The sequence below is a fragment of the Diaphorina citri genome, unplaced genomic scaffold (assembly GCF_000475195.1).
Source record: "Diaphorina citri unplaced genomic scaffold, Diaci psyllid genome assembly version 1.1 scaffold586, whole genome shotgun sequence".
NCBI lineage: Eukaryota > Metazoa > Arthropoda > Insecta > Hemiptera > Psyllidae > Diaphorina > Diaphorina citri.
The window spans coordinates 69,878-87,703 of NW_007378020.1; the positions used below are offsets into that span (position 1 = coordinate 69,878).

The window sequence follows — 17,826 nt, forward strand, 5'->3', positions numbered from 1 at the left end:
AACTTTCTCACTTGTCGATTCCAAACGAAGAAAGTGTGGTTCGGTAATGTTTTCAAATTTAATTGTCGCTTCCTGGTACCTATTTGGATGGATTACGTTTTGATTCCGATCGAAAAGAAAGTAGAGAAACCGAATCATATGCTTCTGTGTGGTCAAATGGTCATTGGCCACCCGAATATTTGGTTTTGTTTACTATGTTGGTGTAATGAGAGAAAAGTGAACAGTTTTACAACACCGATTTATCAGTAAAATAGTTGGGATGTGGTCAGACTCTGGTTTTCACGCTTGACAACGGGATTGATGGAAGATAATGTCTGTGGCAATTATCAAATTGCACATGATACTAATGGGTCTTATTGTGAATTTCATTTTCAATGTCAAAAGAGAGTTTGTATTTACTTTAAACTGGCTAAAGTCTATAAACAAAAAGATCGTATAAAAATAGTACTTAAAAATAAATAACAAATAGTTCTAACTCGGTAGCTAGGTACTGTACTGTTTTTATCTTTACCTACAATTGCATATATTTTGCTAATTCCTTTTCATCCAGATTCCATTCAGACTTGTCAATTTTACCTGCGTCATCTTTTGTTTACCAAAACAGATTTCGTTAGACAAGTTCGATTTTCAATGTCCCCAATATCTAGGAGTAGGTTAACATGTCTCCTAATCAATAGGATTGTTTGTAATGTCCTCGCTGGTAAGTCAAGCTTGATATTTGATGGAACTCTTTACAATATTAGAGCTCTATTCTTGTTTTAATCAGCTATTCAAGTGGTTGACTTATTCTGACAAGACCTATGCCAATTGCCTCCAGTTCTGTGCCTACTGGAATTCTTACTGTTCGCACATATACTTCTGTTTATTCTGTAGTATACCTACTTGTAAGTGAATTAAGTAGTTTTTAAGTAGACAAGTGGATGAAAAAGAAAAAAAAGTAAAGGAAACGTTAAATTTAATGTTAAACGTTTAAAATAAAAGTTGGAAAAAATGTATTAAATATTTCAAATATTTTTGGTTGTAAGCGGAAAATTTTGCAGAAAAGTCCGCTCCAGACGGGATATTAACCCGAAACCCGCAGATGAAAAGTCAGTAGTGTTGACCACACGGTCACAAAGGCTAGTTAAACAAATAAACGAACCTATTCGTTTGTACAACAAACAACTTATATAAAATATAATTAAATACCTATTTTATAGATAAATTTTAATAATCTCACGTGACCCATACGAGTCTATTATTTGAAAAATAAATAATAGGTAGGTAATTAATAAAAATAAATATTATCATCTCTGTCGGTAGGACATTACTTGAGAATCAAGAACCTAATGCCCAAGGTTTACAGTGAAAGCAACATGACCTCATCGCTCATCATTTCAACCAGCTACTTACGAATACAATTCATAATACAACATAAAATTAACAAAATAAATTGTCTATGTCTACTCTTTCTGTAGGTTCAAAGACCAAAGTCCCATACTTCGGTATATTTTGTAGACCAAATATTGGTTACACGTTGAATATAAAACATTTCGGTGTTTGTCTATGATACTATTAAGCACCTTAAATATACCTGCATTAAATAGTAAATTTAGACTTTTTGGCTCCAATTGAATGACTCGACACATGAATTTTAATAGTTTTAATTACCTACTAGAATACATACTAGATAAACTGATCTTTATAGTAATCCATGTCGGTTGTTCATAGCACTTTTTATTTTTATTGATGAAAAATAACTTGAAGTCATTGACTGATAGCTAATTCAAGAGCTAACTGGTAACTTTCTGATTTATGACCCCCATTTTTCTGACGTCATCATTCTAAAAATATTGTATCTTTGTACGTAAAATTCGTGAAATAGCTTTAGCGTTAAATATATATCAACCGTTCAAAAGCCTATTGGTTTCTTTGGCTGACATCCAGCCTTGAAGAAAACCCTTTACAATTTTTATTGGAATTTCCTTTACAAAATTTGTGGTTTTTGACCACCTTAATTATTTGACAAGTTGAATATCGTAAGTCTTAGACAATAGTTTTGATATCAGAACTCATGTAGGTCTAATGTGCCCTCGTATTGTAGGCACTAAAGCTGTCATATCCTGAGGAATAAGCGGATGAAACCTCCCCAGGTGTGAATCCTTCAAATCCAGGAGCTGAGGATTTTCCCTCATAATGACCGTACTGATGGCCGCCAGAAGGAGGTACTTGCTGTTTCAACATAATGGTTGCTGTGGGGGCAGCCTGCTTCGCTTTGAAGTCCATAATGAGTCGGAGAGCTTGAATGACAACTCCGATCATGGAGATGAGAATTCCTTTGAACTGAAGCATCTGAGAGATACCCATCATAACCATTTGGACGACTGACTTGATGTGGTTCAAACCCATGTAGAGCATTTCCATGTGTTGCTTGTCCTTCTTTTTCCGTCCTGAAACAAAAGAAATTGGGAACGTGAGTCAGTAAGGATTTAAGGACTATTACTTGAATGCTTTAATTTGAGGAGAGTCTAACCCTTCTTGGGCCCTTTCAGGTAAAACTGCTTGTCTAATGTGGAATATTGTTTAATTACTTGGACTTAAACCAACAAACTTCAGCCCACTACGCTAACCACTACACCACAGAGATTGGTATGTAAGACAATAATGGAAAATATTGAAACCGAAAATTGGTGGCAGTTGGAAGATTGCGTAGATGACAAATGCGATACCAATGTGACTCGAGCTATTCCAAAATACAAAGAAAAACCTATCTAGCACCGAATTGTAGAAAATTGGACACCTCGTAATTTGTGAGAGGAATGTTCAATTGTGTTAAAGATATGGAGATATTTTTTCGGAAAGAATTTCGTATGATTATACCAGACTGTATGGCACTATAACCACTGTCTAACAATACCGAAGACACCTAATACGCGTACCTACAATTAATATGGCACAGTATATCAATCAAAGAAATACAAGGACATGTGGACAGCCAGAAGGAATATAAGTATTGAATGAAATGTGTGACATATGTTTTAAGATATGTTCCATTGGAAAATTGGACATATTTAAAATATCTGTCTCTGTGGAAATCATTTCTGAGAGATTAAAGAAATGGAAAATAGTAAAATTTATTGAAATATGTCCACTGCTGGTCAAGGACACAAGGAAAAGAGAAAGGACTGGATTTCCATCGTTGAAACTTTTTATAATCAGACTTGGTATGTACTAATATGTTACATATCTGTATCCGATAGATGTACCTACTCGCGGGTTTTGTGCTGCATGGTGTAGGTCCTTAAATTTGGTCCAAATAAGGAACTAAAATTAACCGGTCCTCCCCCTCTAATAAAGTTTTCTCCGGAATACGTATTACAAATCCATTTGCCGAATTTTGGTGTTTATGTCTTATCTTACTAGATCTGTATAGGTACCAATCAACCAAAAATAGAGACAGTTCAGCCAAATTAAATTTGAAGAGGACATTAGGCTTCTACATCTGATTTATGATCTCGACTTTTACCTTTTGATTAGTACAAGACGAGGAGGACAAGGTAATGCTGTCGTCAAATTGTCAAGTCAATTCGTTTCTAATTTTAACAATGACAGTAGAAAAAAATCAAGATGACAAAAATACGCTTGGATTTTGTTTCATTTTTTTTTTTCTCTCCTTGTAGAAAAAAAGTTTCTAAGTATAACTCGCAAAATAGGTACGAATCTACTAAACTTTAGACTTAACAGTCGAAGATTAGTTTCATCTACACTACCTTTAGATCTACTAAGTACTTGTAATGGTCTTCTTTTGACAGATTCTTTCTCCATTAACTTCTTTTGACATTTCAGCAAATTCTCTACTAATTTACAGTTCTATATAGTGTTCGAATTGGTGTGAAAAAGTGAGAGCACTAAAGAAAGAACTTTAATAGGTATCTGACTTGAGAAGCACTAATCTGTTTTTGAAATAAATCATTCTCCCAATCGCCTAGATCTCTATCTCAGTAGGATATCTAGCTTTAGTTTGATCTCAAAATATATGAGAAAGGGAAACGTTACGCTGATCACACTCTTGGTATAAAAGTAGCTTAGGTCCTCAGAGTAGCTTGAAATATTTGAAATACTTTTTGGTTTTCTATAAAACTAGTTAGAAGTAACTTTAGACTGTAGAGTCAGAGCAGTGCTTGAATCACCTAGCTAACTCATAGTTCCTTTCTTATTGCACACCTAGACCATAAAAGAAATATTCCTACCAAATTTCAGCTTTCTGTTTCTAGGTGTTGTGGATAGAGCGATCAGTGTGTGAAATGTGAATGAGTGAGAATGGATCTTGATTTTATAAGATTTTTGAAATCGAACCGTCTGCGTCTTATAATAAAAATATAGGAGCAAAAATGGCGAGGGGTGTAGTACTGTTTGGGATAATTTGCAAGTGCATAAAATTATATTTGAGTTATTGGCAAGTCATTCGTTATTAAGCCACTTTATCTTGGAATCCTTATGATCTAATAACTCACTCAGTATTTAAATCTGGGGTACGGACAAATGGGTCTTTTTGTGCGAATAATAGGGAAAATAACAGTCTTATTCCAATCATGTAGGAATTGTAGGAGGTATTTCCGTACTTATAACTGTAATACAACAGATGTTAAAAATTCCATTAAATAATTTATTCTCATATAACATGACGAGGCTAAAAAAAGTAGGTAAGTCCTCACCTATATCTACTATTTCATCAGTAGCAAAATTAATAAAAATAATGATCAATATCGTAGGATGAAATGGGACTTGGCAGACTTATTGTAAGTAGATGGTTTCAATAACGTTTAACACTTATGAGCAATTATTTGATTGGAAATTGAAACTCGGCCTACTCACGAGAGCATTGAAATTGAAAAGCCACTCCCTACCTAGCTGCTATAGCTATAATGCAGAGTAAACATAGTCGGTAGGTAAGTCTAAGAGTAGATAGACATTTCATGCCTTTGAGGAATTCTCTTTATCATTCTTCTTTTGCTATTGCTTCTTTTTCATCTTCTTCATCTCTTCCTCCTCCTCCTCCTCCTCCTCCTCCTCCTCCTTCTTCTCCTCCTTCTTCTTTTTCTTCCTCTCTTTTTCCTCAATTTGGTTGACATTTTGACAAAGTTTCACCGAAAAACTTAGGCTCTTTTCCTATCCATATTTTCCCTAAATTATCAAATTCGATTTTTTCCCGGTGTTTACCTGTAGAAAATAATAAGTAGGTAGGTATATCGCCTAAATCTTTCTCCTTAGCACTCAGTACTGAAGCATGCATATTAGTTTGCAAAAAAAAATCTGGATGGGTGAAATATGGAGAAATCACCAAACTGCAACAACACTAGGTGCATTTCCACGTAATAGTGATGTAAAATATTATAATGATATTAACGATACTTATCATAACAATGTTTATTCTATTCATCTATTGACTATATGAGTATGTATAAGATACTGCCTTGGGATGAGGAACAGGTATCTGCCGCAAGACACACGCTGGATACTTTTACTATAATTACAGATAAATACTCACAGTAGAACCTCGATTATTTCAACTAATTGGGACCGAGGGTAGTTGAAATTATCGAGGTTCTGTATAAAAGTTAAAATAATCGAAATTCCGAATAAAACCATGAAAATAGGGCCAAATTTAGTGGTACAAAATAGGAAATAAATACCCTTTTATTTTGAAATTAAATAAAACAAACTAAGAAAAAAAAACAACAACGTCTTCGATATTGTTTTCTTCGTCATTAGTCTCATTATTTGAACATCAATGATCTCTTCCTCTGATAAAGTAGGATTTCCTTGAAAGATAAGGAAAACCCCCGATTTTTGGTGTTGAAATAATGGAAGTAGAAATGATCGAGGTTCTACTGTACACATACAGATATCTAAAGAGCCATAAATGTTTGTTTGAACTTGGCTCGGTTCATAGACATAGTAATGCTTCTAGTTTCAGCTGGGTTTTATCAGAAGATAATAATACTTTCATTATACTGGATGGGATATTGCTTTCCTGTCAATGAGCAAAAATCAAGTTGAAATTAAAAGGAATTTAGCTAAAAAGCCCATCGAAGTATTTGGATCCCGAGCCATCTACGTAGGTATATAGGTATAATTGTACACATGGCCAACTTTAAATCAGAACTATTTACATAAAAAAAACTCGTAGGTGAGTACCTAAGTTTTATTATTAAGGACCCACAGGTACTGGAAGATCTTGATTTCTTGATCTATTAATTGATACCTGGAAGCCTATCATTTCTGTTTTCCTGCAATTCACATGCCTCAAAGTTCTACAACCTCTAGGTACATTTGGAGCAAAAGGATTATTCTTGTAAGTTTTTCCTTCTTCTTAAAAAAAAAAAAAAAAAAATCTTGTAGGTAAACGGGACACACACAATTACACAAATTCCAGTTTACATGAAGAGTTAAGTACTCGTACGTACGCACAATTCCTCCAATAAAAAGAAAGTATTTAACTTTATTTTCATGTCAATATTTACATTTTTATGGCATTGATGTCTCGACATATGGAGTGTGTTAATGGAATAAATGTTCAAGTAAAGAAGAAGAAGAAGAAGAAGAAGAAGAAGAAGAAGAAGAAGAAGAAGAAGATAATCACTTGCCAGGTATTAACTTTGAATCTAAGGCTATTACCTAGGCAACTGCGAATACATTAGAAAAATTGCCTAGATAAAGTGCTCTGCTTCCTAAATGAATCGAAATTATTGCCCATTATACAGCACAGTTAAACAACATTAGAAGAAGAACAATTAAAAAAGACTAAAATAATTGAAAGTTTTGCACACATAAAACAATAAAGGTAGAATTTCAAAAGCAACAAAATTCCTACCAAGGACAAGGATTCATGCCTGAGGTATTTTCTTCCATTCAATCCCTTCTTCTAATGATCAAGTCACCGAAACTAAACGATTTAAATCGGCAATCTTCGAGTCTGACCTTTCAGCAGACAAGCAAGCATACGAACGAACATAGCTACTTTCAAAGGTTTTAGAAGCCAGCTTAGTTAGCTTAGTTAGTAGTGCGTCTGCCTTGTAAGCACTAGGCTGCGGGTTCGATTCCCGCCCGGGGCGGATTTTATCCTGATGGGATCATGTTCGTTCTCGGAACAGCTGGCTTTCTCCTATCCTGTCTTCCTTCTCTCTTCGATTTCGGGACGATAAGACCATAGCAGTTACAGTCTCCCCCAAGTCTCAAAATACATAATTTATTTCAAACACTTCCATGCCCCTCTTATGATTGACGTCATGTGTTGTAATTATGAAACTTTTACTTGTTTGTAAAAATGGCACAAACATTGCAAAATGTGACAAATATTTCCGAGATAGTTGAGTCAAGTTTTTAGGAAATATCCACCCCAAAATAATTAAGCTTCTTAATTTCCATGTCACTACCAGGATTTTAATCCTAAACCTTGCCAGCCTAGTTAGCTTAGTTGGTAGTGCGTCTGCCTTGTAAGCGCTAGGCCGCGGGATCGATTCCCGCCCGGGGCGGATTTTATCCTGGTAGGTAGGTATTAGGTGTGTAGAATCATTATTTTTTATATACAGATACACGATACACGTATCTAGCAAAATGAGAGTACTTTTTAGCGGTCAATTACTCGAACCTTACTCTGAATGGCCCATGTAAAACAAAATAGCAGGGTAGCATAAAAATAGATAAGCAGGCAGTTTGTGCAATCATGCATGAAGATACCTCGGTAGCTTTATACGTGTTACCCATTCTTTGACATTGACATAAATCTGGAAATGGGTGTGATGGTAAATGTAGGTACATCGGAGAATGTGTTACCATTCGTGATGGGATAAAAGTAATTTGCGATTAACTACGTAGGTAGGTACTTACCTAACTAATGAATCAGGCCATCAGGAATTAAACAGAGTTTCCTATACCGTTGAGGTATCTAAAATATGCAATTTATTGTATCTATTAGCATTAGCAGATTACATAGGTAAATGTAGACGCTCATTTTATCTCCTACCTAAAGTTGTGTCCCGACCGGCCGTCGTTCGACGAGATAAAACTATGTTGTCGAGGCAGTGTGGACGGTTCAGTCGACATCGATGTGTTGACACAGCTTAAGAACTCCGATTCGACAAGAGCTTTGAAGAGTATCTAGCATCCAAAACCGATAATAATAATAATAGTGCTTATTTATACTGCTCGCATAGGACTGAAAAGTCCCTTTACTCCAGCAGTAGGCTACTACTATTATTGTGGTCTAATTCTCAAATTGTATTGAGGATAAAATTCCATACCTCGGCTGGGATTGAACCCACGCCCTCCTGTTTACCAGGCGAGTATTGAGGATAAAATTCCATACCTCGGCTGGGATTGAACCCACGCCCTCCTGTTTACCAGGCGAGCGCCTTGACCAATACACCACCGAGGATAAGTAGGTGCTGTGTCAAGAGGGGTTTTTCAGTCCTATGCATGCAATAGGAAAATCTCTTGTTTTGGAATAATGAGAACCGCACTATCACGAGTATTTACCCAGTTCCCAGCAAATTATTTATTTTAGAAATATGGTGTTTTTAATCGGTAGGTACCTACTCTACCCACCTACCTGGTAATTTATTTTTATCTGCTATTGATTACTCTCGTTAATCACAGGCGCTGTGGCTTAGTTGGTTAAAGCGCCTGTCTAGTAAACAGGAGATCCCGAGTTCGAATCTCGGCAGTGCCTTTTTGCCATAAATCAAGGTAATCATTGAAATATTCAATTTCTGTCAGTACCTAACTTGTCAGTAACTTTCAGAAAATTCAGTAACATTAAGAATAGAGAGCTCTGAATGTGATTGATAAGCTACCCTTAATAGCTACTCTTCAGGTTCAGGTCAGCATGGTTTTTGAATAAGTTAATGTCTTTTTCTTGTGCAGATTTTTTTTTTTGTACCCGTTGTGAACGGAGACGTATGAGATCTAAGTAGGTATGTACTCCTATATTATTCAATCAGTTTGAAAGCTTTTACAGAATAATATCAGTTATGATGTGTTATTTACAGCCGTCTACGCTAAAAATGAAAGTGAACTTTACAACATATGAACTTTTGTTTTGCATTAGTTCGAGAGTTTTTTTATGTTTTTGCAGAATTTACATCTTCAGGCCCCAGAAACTCCAGAAAACAGTGAATACTAGAAAACTGGATCACTTGTTTTACTTTCCTTATTTAATACATCAATATTGTAGGTAAATAAGAGAAGTAATCTGATCTTTGATTCAAAAAGAAACATCCGTAACCTTCTCAATATTAACTTAAATAGATCTGTAAAATGTAGGTTTAGATTTTCCTCAATAATCTTCTGTTTCTATAACAATGCAGATTTGCACTTGAGGATATAGATACTTACTTTGCCAACACATTATTTATCCACAATAAATTCTACATTTATAGGTATTTATCGACCATCATTTGTTTGATATGGTAAACAAAATTCTACCTATTTTTGAAAGGCAAATTCATTTAAGGGAAAATAAAGGTTTATTCAAAATTGAAATTGATCATTACATAAATATATAGCATATCAATCACGCATGATAGACCTAGAATTCCTCAAATATATGGATATGAAGAAGGAGAACAACATCTTGAAAAAGTGCATTAGTTAAGTACTTTTACAACTTATGATTCTGCAATGCGAGCATTACCTACTGTGGCATTTGTAAATGGTTTTACGTTACCGAGAGAATTGGAGATACCTACTATAAACTATAAAGAACAATAAAAATATTTTTAGACAAGTAATTATCGCGGGTATTCAAAAAACAATCATTGCTAATTGGTTTCCACTAATACCTAACTGCGAATTTTTCAGTCACGTTGCATTTATCATGATTAACATAGTTTTCATTCTTTACTGTGGTTTGTGATTGAGTTTTTTGGTGGTTAATATGTTTTGTTTTAGCAACCTCAGTAATGTAGTGGTTAGCGCGGTGTACTTTGGATTTGGAGATTGGTGGTTCACGTCCAAATAGAGGAGGGATTTAACAATATCGGGTATCTATACATTTGTGTCAAGCTTTCGTGGAACTTGACGGAACGACAAAGTTTAATTTTCTTTTTCATTTGTTTTATTATGTTTATGCTCCTTTATGTAGGTATGTTTAGGTATGTTCTGTAAATACTTGGTTGGGATTTTACCCTTTCACTCTGAAATATTGTAGGTAAGTGTTCCTACCTATCGATACGTGTGATAAAGAAAACGAAAAAACTTCTCTTTACCTGATAAAAAGCCTTAATGTCTCAAAATCCGACGGGGTCAAATCTTTCTTATTTATCAATCAACAAAGTTTGCTCATTAGCAAATAGAGCACCACCATAAATTCATCGAAAGCAGCTCTCACTCATTCAATCTGGGTATAGGGAGTGACATCCCAAATCTACAATTACGAGTCATTTTCTATAGTTTGTTATGATAATTTCCAAAAGTTTGTGATCTGATTTCCTAGAGTACGTGCTTCATTCATTGACCACGTGTGTTAATATTATGGAGAAGCTATTCAGAATTTTTCTCTAATTAGATTAAACTAGTTCTAAGCCATAATGATCAACATAATAGATTTTAAGAAGATCTGAAAAGGTGAGGAAGATTATAAAAGAAAGAAAAATCTACACAGAGTAAATCCTTCTAATAATAATACTTACTTGTACATACAATGGTAATTTAAATATTTACCTACATCCTACATAAGAAAGGATTGTACATAATAAAATTACAATAGACACAATTTGACATAAAGATTTACAGTTAATGCTTTGTTGGCGTTTTCCCAATCAGAATTCTTTAAATTTCCAACAACAAAAGATCTTTTTTGAACAAATGAGTATAATGGAATGAATATTCGAGTGTGAAATATGCCTGAAAATTAGCTCTTGACCAAATTATGAAATTCCTTTCTTAATAAATTAGATCATCTTACGATATAAATAAGATAATAAAAGTGGTACCTATCTAGTAATATGGAAGATAGCCTCATTGGGGAAATTTAATGGTGAGTACCTACCTTCATATACTGAGTAGGTAACTCACTAGATTCTGGGAATGAAAAATTAAGATAACTCTCACTAGACGTAGAGGAACTTGGTTTGAACCCCGGTCTAAATTTGTAAGACTGAATACATTTTTCCAAGACACGTAATACATGATACAGATATCGATCTTTGCTTCTTCTAAATTAAAATCAATGCAATTCCATTCTTCTTTGCAACATGTATGCAGAAATCACGCTTGAAATAAGCAATCTGCATCAAACTGAGCTCACTTTCAAAATAATGATGCAGATCAAAATATCTAATCAACATTACGAGATAATTAATTTGTTGTTTTCAAATCAAACAGATACGATGACGATTTTAATTTCGAGTGAAATTAAAATTCAAGGCAATAAAACTTACTTTCCCTTGAAATCAATAATTTTGAAGAAAATAAAATACAACAATGCATCAAACTGAGCTCACTTTCAAAATAATGATGCAGATCAAAATATCTAATCAACATTATGAGATAATTAATTTGTTGTTTTCAAATCAAACAGATACGAAGACAATTTTAATTTCGAGTGAAATTAAAATTCAAGGCAATAAAACTTACTTTCCCTTGAAATCAATAATTTTGAAGAAAATAAAATACAACATAAAGAAGACATTGGCAAGAATCCCTTTGATTCCCAGTAAACTTACTCTTCATTGTGATTTCATGACTACCTAAAGACACTTAGTGAACTGTTACACTCACTTGCTCAGAAAAAGGGCTTCTATAGACCCCCAAAGGGCCAAATGTGTTTAAAATGTAATAACCAAATTTGCACATGTCTTCAAAATTTCATCAAAATGGGAGTAACTGTTCAGAAGTAAGTCTTTTCATAAAATCCTGGAGTAAAACAAAGTATTTGATAAAGACCTGGAGTAGGATTACCTATCTACCTATATAAAAAATCTTTTGCCAGAATCATACATACCTACCTAAAAAATTGCATTATTTCCAAATCGTTCATGTTTGAAGGTATACCCTGTTCTGAGGAGTTAAAGTGTTAATTGTACCCCAGATTGCTTTCTATATCAGTAGTCAGTACCAATAAGTATGGGTGTTTTCTTTGGTTGACATGAGAACATTTTCTGTTACTGAATTTTGCAATGGTATAAGTGATTCAACTAAAGTTATACAACCGAATACTTTATGCGAAGTCGGTATATGGCCCACAATGCTTATATCCAGGCACATACTTATGTTTAACTAAATTATAAAATAAATTGAACTTAATCTTCTGTGCACATCATAGGTATAGATTTATCCGGAGATGAGGTTTCTATTAGACAATACCTTGAGATTGCCCAACATCTCATATCCCATCATAGGTTGCATCTATGATGTGGAAGTCCAGACTAAAGGTTCTAATGTGTGATGTGATGATGATGCATGTATATTGTAATCTATGACGTTTCCAATAACCCTTGCGACTCCTACAGGTAGAAAGGTAAATAGGTAATTATTGGTCTTGATACCTAGGTATTTTGGGTAAGTAAAGTACCTAGGTATTTGTGTTATAATTTATTTCAATTATTAATAAAATTATATCTAGGTATCTTTACAAAGTAGATACTAGATACTACTAGGTAATACCTACTCGTAATTATGCACTTTTATCTCTAAAGGCTTCTTTGACTTCAAAATAATTCGGAGGTACCTAGGTATTTTTACAGTTAAAATATATAAATAAAAAAATTTGTACCTTAATTTTTGGCTTGATGGATAGGTAGGTACATCGTTTAGTTTTGAACTTTGCTGTTCTTTTTATGGCAAATCGGAAATACGGTTAGAAAAAATGCGATCAAAGAGATAATCAACTTCATGTTTTATACAACACATACAAAAAACATCATTAAATTTTTGCATATTATGTTGCATATTTTGGCCATTTTATGCTGCATATTGCATACATATTTTGGCCTTTTTTGGTGCATATAATCCGATCCCTAATCATTAATATTAAAATTAATTCTTAAGAACATTCTACATTAGAAAAGCAGTCCCCCCAAGGGCCTAAGCAGGATTAAGCCCTCTTTGCATAAAATGGTTCAATTAATGCAAAGTCCAAGATATCCGCAGCTGATAATGTTCAATGAAATGCTGCATATGTTGACCTTATTTCTTTTCTAACACAGTAGGTTTGGGTGCTTACGGTTTAATTTTGATAAGCAATTAGATAATCTTTTACAAGCTCACCATGTGTTGTTACTTTTATCAAGTTTGTACAAATACCTATGCCACGGTCAAAATACAATGGGGCAATAGTGTTGATCTTAGTTCAATTGATCAGGCGATTTACCGAGAATTGATTTGTTGATTTTGTTTATTTGCTACAACATTCTAGTAGGTAATCGTTAATAACTTGACCTTATTATTAAACAGTTGGTGTTTTTGCACGCGACCTTTAGTTCAGGGCCGGGGAGAGAAATTTCGGCAATGGTACTGCGAAATATTTCCATAGGAAAGTGGTCCCAAAAGTGGTGCATTGTGGTGCAGTGTTTAACGCGTTGGACTTTGGATCTGGAGGTTGGTAGTTCGAGTCCAAGTCAAGTCATAAAATTTATCTGGGTGTAATAATTGGGGAGCGATATTTTTGATGAACATTTAAGTATGCTTAACACAATTAAAAATTCCTCCTGTTTCCATGAAGAAATTGGTAATAAATTATGGGACTGCAGAGTACGAGTATAGGCCATAAAGAAACAAGTAATGTAGTAATGGTACTGCAAAGTACCTATAGTCCATATCTTAAGACGTTTTTTCTGTTCGTGGAGTAAAAAATGAGGATCTTGGAATAACACCCTGGACCTAAAGGGCCCCCGTCTTGACGGGCCTGCCTTTATTGTACCAAACATTGGCAAACAAAATTCAATGTTCAGGTGTAAAGACAGGATTTCCTCCCTATTAGCGTGGAAAACTGATGAAATGATAAACGAAAGTTGTTTTCTTCCCTCCCTCCTTCTCTCCCTTTCTCTCTCTCACTTTCTCTTTTTCTCTCTCTCTCTCCCTCTCTCTTTCTCTCCTTATTTTTCTTGCTTTCTCAATAGGTATTTCGGGTGTGAATAAGTGAGAATCAAGAGAAAATTTTACCATTTCGTATACGGCGAGGCAAAGAAAAGGTACCGTCCGATTATTAAAAAAAAAATCTCGAGTGAAAGGACACATCAAATAAAGCCAAAAAGGTTTGGTACCGAAAGAAGAATTTTCAAGGGAACAACCAACAAGACTAATTTAAAAAGTTACATTTCGTTCCTGTGCAAAATTGGTTTTGGTAGCAAAATTTCTTTTCGCCTGACTATCAATTCGTCGTTTTTTGTTTCAGACAAATCCAAAATGTATTTCTACCTGGAGAAAATCCAGCAAACAGATCTCATTCCGATAGGAATTGGTTGCTTTATGCTACTCGTTCTCTCAAGATACCTGGATCCATTCAGCAAAATAAGATACTATGCAAACTTCGCCATATTTATTCTTCACAGCTCCACGATGGGAGCTCTCTTGATTCCATACATGCTCCTGTTTAGTTTCAAAAAAGTGTCCAATTGCTATAGGTAAGTAGGTAATTGCAAAATGTGTAGGTAATTCTTTATAATATTATCTACCTACCTACTAGTGATTTTACTTAAATCACAAACTGTAATGTTTATACTAGCGGTTTCCAAAGTTTTTTTCTACGTGGCCCCCTTTTTTTTCAATTTTGAATAGCTCCGTGGAACATTGACTAGGTATATTTTATGTGATATTCCAGGAGGCCTCGGTCTCCAGTTTGGGGATCTCTGCTTTATAACTACAATAAGTTTTTTTTTAATATATTAAATTTATTTATCTATTTGACACGCGCTACAATTTTTTCCCAGATCTTAAGATAATGGTAGACGTGGATGTAAAACTGTGTAAAATTTCTGTTCTGTGAGTACAGAAAAGAACCATGCGATATATCGCTTGTTCTGATCGGAAGTAAAATTGTAGCAGGCTTAGACAGCTATAGATATCAGTAGAATATGTATTATTTTATAATTATTTATTATGTTTTTTTTTTTAATTTAAATGTCACCTTGATAACATAGAAACCTTGAGTATTACAAGATCCAACAAATTCAAGAATATTAATTTCATTATTGACGCACAATAAATTTATGTTTTTATTTATTTATAAATTAATGTACCTACCTACAATAAGAACAAAAACAAATCTGGGGTAAATCCATTTTCCAGGAGATATTTCTTACAAAAAATGGTCTAATAGATTTTTCTAGAAAATCCGCTGTGCAAAAATTAATAATGTGATACCCATTTGGCCATAGCGTGGCGCGACGCGGCGGTAGCTTCTATGTAGTTATTAAAAACCTAATAGGGTTATAAGATAATTATTCTTTTGTTTAAAATGGGTATAAAAAAGGAAAGCCCTTATCTAGAAAGTGATAGTGAAATGATAGTAGTTAGCTTAATAACACCTCATATTAGAGGTAGTTATAGGTACATAAACACCTTGGAGAAACTTTTCCAAACAAAAGGCCTTGACCTTATAGCTTTACTAGAAAGTCAAGGGGATAACTTTCCCCCAAGAGTTTCACCGGTGAAAAATTACACCCTATCTACTTCTGAGAAATTTCCATAATAAGAATAACTTTTTTTCAAAAATAATATTTATTTAGTACCTATGTAGGTATGTTCAAAACTTTTAAAGTCTGGTGTTTAACAACATTGGGGGTATTTTTTTTGTTCGAATCTAATGAATCCATCGAATCTAAATTCGTTGGATTAAAAAAAAAAAAAAAGAATATGATGGTGCTGATGATTATTTTACTTATCAATTTTATTGATTTTTCAAGTAATCTATTAATTAATTCGGTATTTATTGTTATAATATCATTAGTAATTTATTTTTCCATAATTTTTTTCAGGTTCGGTTCTCCTCTGATCCTACCGATCTCAAAGTTACTAGGGATCAAATGGGAACTCCGGGATGGGGACTATTTGAAAGAACAAAAACCTGGAGTTGTAGTGGTCAATCATCAATCTATGTTTGACATTCTAGGTAAGCTCATTTGTTTCTCTCTCTCTTCTTTTTCTTCTTCTTCTTCGTCAGCATTTCTTTTTGTTGTTGGTCTTCTTCTCCTCCTCCTCCTTCTCCTCCTCCTCCTTCTCCTCCTCCTCCTTCTTCTTCCTCCTTCTCTTCTTCTTCTTCATGTAGGAGGTGGGTATAAATAAAACTAGAAGGGTTGAAACTTATGTAGGTAGATAGATATTAAGTACCTACCTAATGGCAAAAGATGTTGGAATCACTTTCGCAATAACCCACTCGTACTTCGGGGAACCTCTTCTTTTTCTTCTTCTTCTTCCCCCTTTTCTATATCGGTCAGCATTTCTTTTTGTTGTTGGTCTTCTTCTCCTCCTCCTCCTCCTTCTCCTCCTCCTCCTTCTTCTTCCTCCTTCTCTTCTTCTTCTTCATGTAGGAGGTGGGTATAAATAAAACTAGATCTTCTTCTTCTTCTTCCTTCTCTTCTTCTTCATGTAGGAGGTGGGTATAAATAAAACTAGAAGGGTTGAAACTTATGTAGGTAGATAGGTATTAAGTAATGGCAAAAGATGTTGGAATCACTTCCGCAATAACCCACTCGTACTTCGGGGAACGTCTGTTTAATTATGTTTTCCTGCATTGCTACATTCATAAAATTGCAAATATTTGTGTGAATGCCGTGAAATAAAAGTGTGTATGCAATGTGCACGTATTTTAGGAAATTTATTGTGGATTCTCGTAGGGGAGGATTCTCGATAGACCTACCCATATTATTTCATAAATATTTTCAATTTATCTATTACTAGCGGGATACCCGCGAGCTTTGCATCGCTCACAGTACTCGTACGTACGCACAATTCCTCCAATAAAAAGAAAGTATATTAACTTTATTTTCATGTCAATATTTACATTTTTATGGCATTGATGTCTCGACATATGGAGTGTGTTAATGGAATAAATGTTCAAGTACCTTGTATAGGTATGTTATAGGGTCATGCTATTATCTTAATCAATATCAATGCTCATGTTAAAGCTTTCGAATCGAAGGAAACAGGAAATGTTTGTGTTGAAAAACTCGCAAGATATTCAGGGTAAGCTCTTCATTTTGTTATCTTTCATTTAAAATAAATATCACTCTTTTATCTTAAAAAATGAACGTGTAGTATCATTTTAAAAACCGTCAGGTAATTCTGGACCACCCTGTACAAACCTACAGGAAAAAAGAAAAAACCTTTCTATACCTACTGCTTAACTGAGACTGGGGTGAATAGGAGTAGGTACCTTATCTGTGATTCGGATTTGATTTCCAAATCCTTTCTTTGGAGACCTTTACTTCCCAATTAAAGAAATGCTTTTACCTTCAGATAGATCCGATGTGAAAGATGGCGTAGTTGTTCCTATCGATGAGACATTTTGGCTCTCCGAAGAAACTTCACTGGCACTGCACATCACAATCATTAACACTAATACGGTGGAAAAGATAATCAAAATATTACTGTAGGTATTTGATTTCATGTTGAATAGCTTTGTACACTTTTGAAAGAGAAAAAGTTAAAAAGTTGGGGTTAAAAGTTAGATTATTTGGTAGGTAAACTTATAAAAAGTTTGATAAATGTTTGAAAAAAAGGTGGTTAAAAGTAGTTGAGTTGATATCTGAAATAATTTAGGTAAAGGTAAAGGAGGTATCCAAACATGTAAGAATACAAAACCCAAAAGTTAGTGCTTACTTGTTTTTCAAAATAAAAATAACTCTG

At 34.2% G+C, this 17,826-nt stretch overlaps 1 protein-coding gene and 1 non-coding gene across 2 annotated transcripts; one reads left to right on the forward strand and one right to left on the reverse strand.

Annotated features, from left to right (window-relative positions):
- Positions 1-896: 896 nt before the first annotated feature.
- Positions 897-17,628, reverse strand: LOC103510338. The gene is made up of 2 exons (XM_008474990.2): positions 17,431-17,628; positions 897-2,429 (listed from the first exon to the last, which is right to left on the reverse strand). Exons 1-2 carry the CDS (start codon positions 17,585-17,587, stop codon positions 2,062-2,064), a joined length of 525 nt encoding a protein of 174 aa, XP_008473212.1. The 5' UTR covers positions 17,588-17,628; the 3' UTR covers positions 897-2,061.
- On the forward strand, positions 8,637-8,710 carry Trnat-agu. Its single transcript has one exon. It is a non-coding gene; the product is annotated as a tRNA-Thr (tRNA).
- Positions 17,629-17,826: the final 198 nt, after the last annotated feature.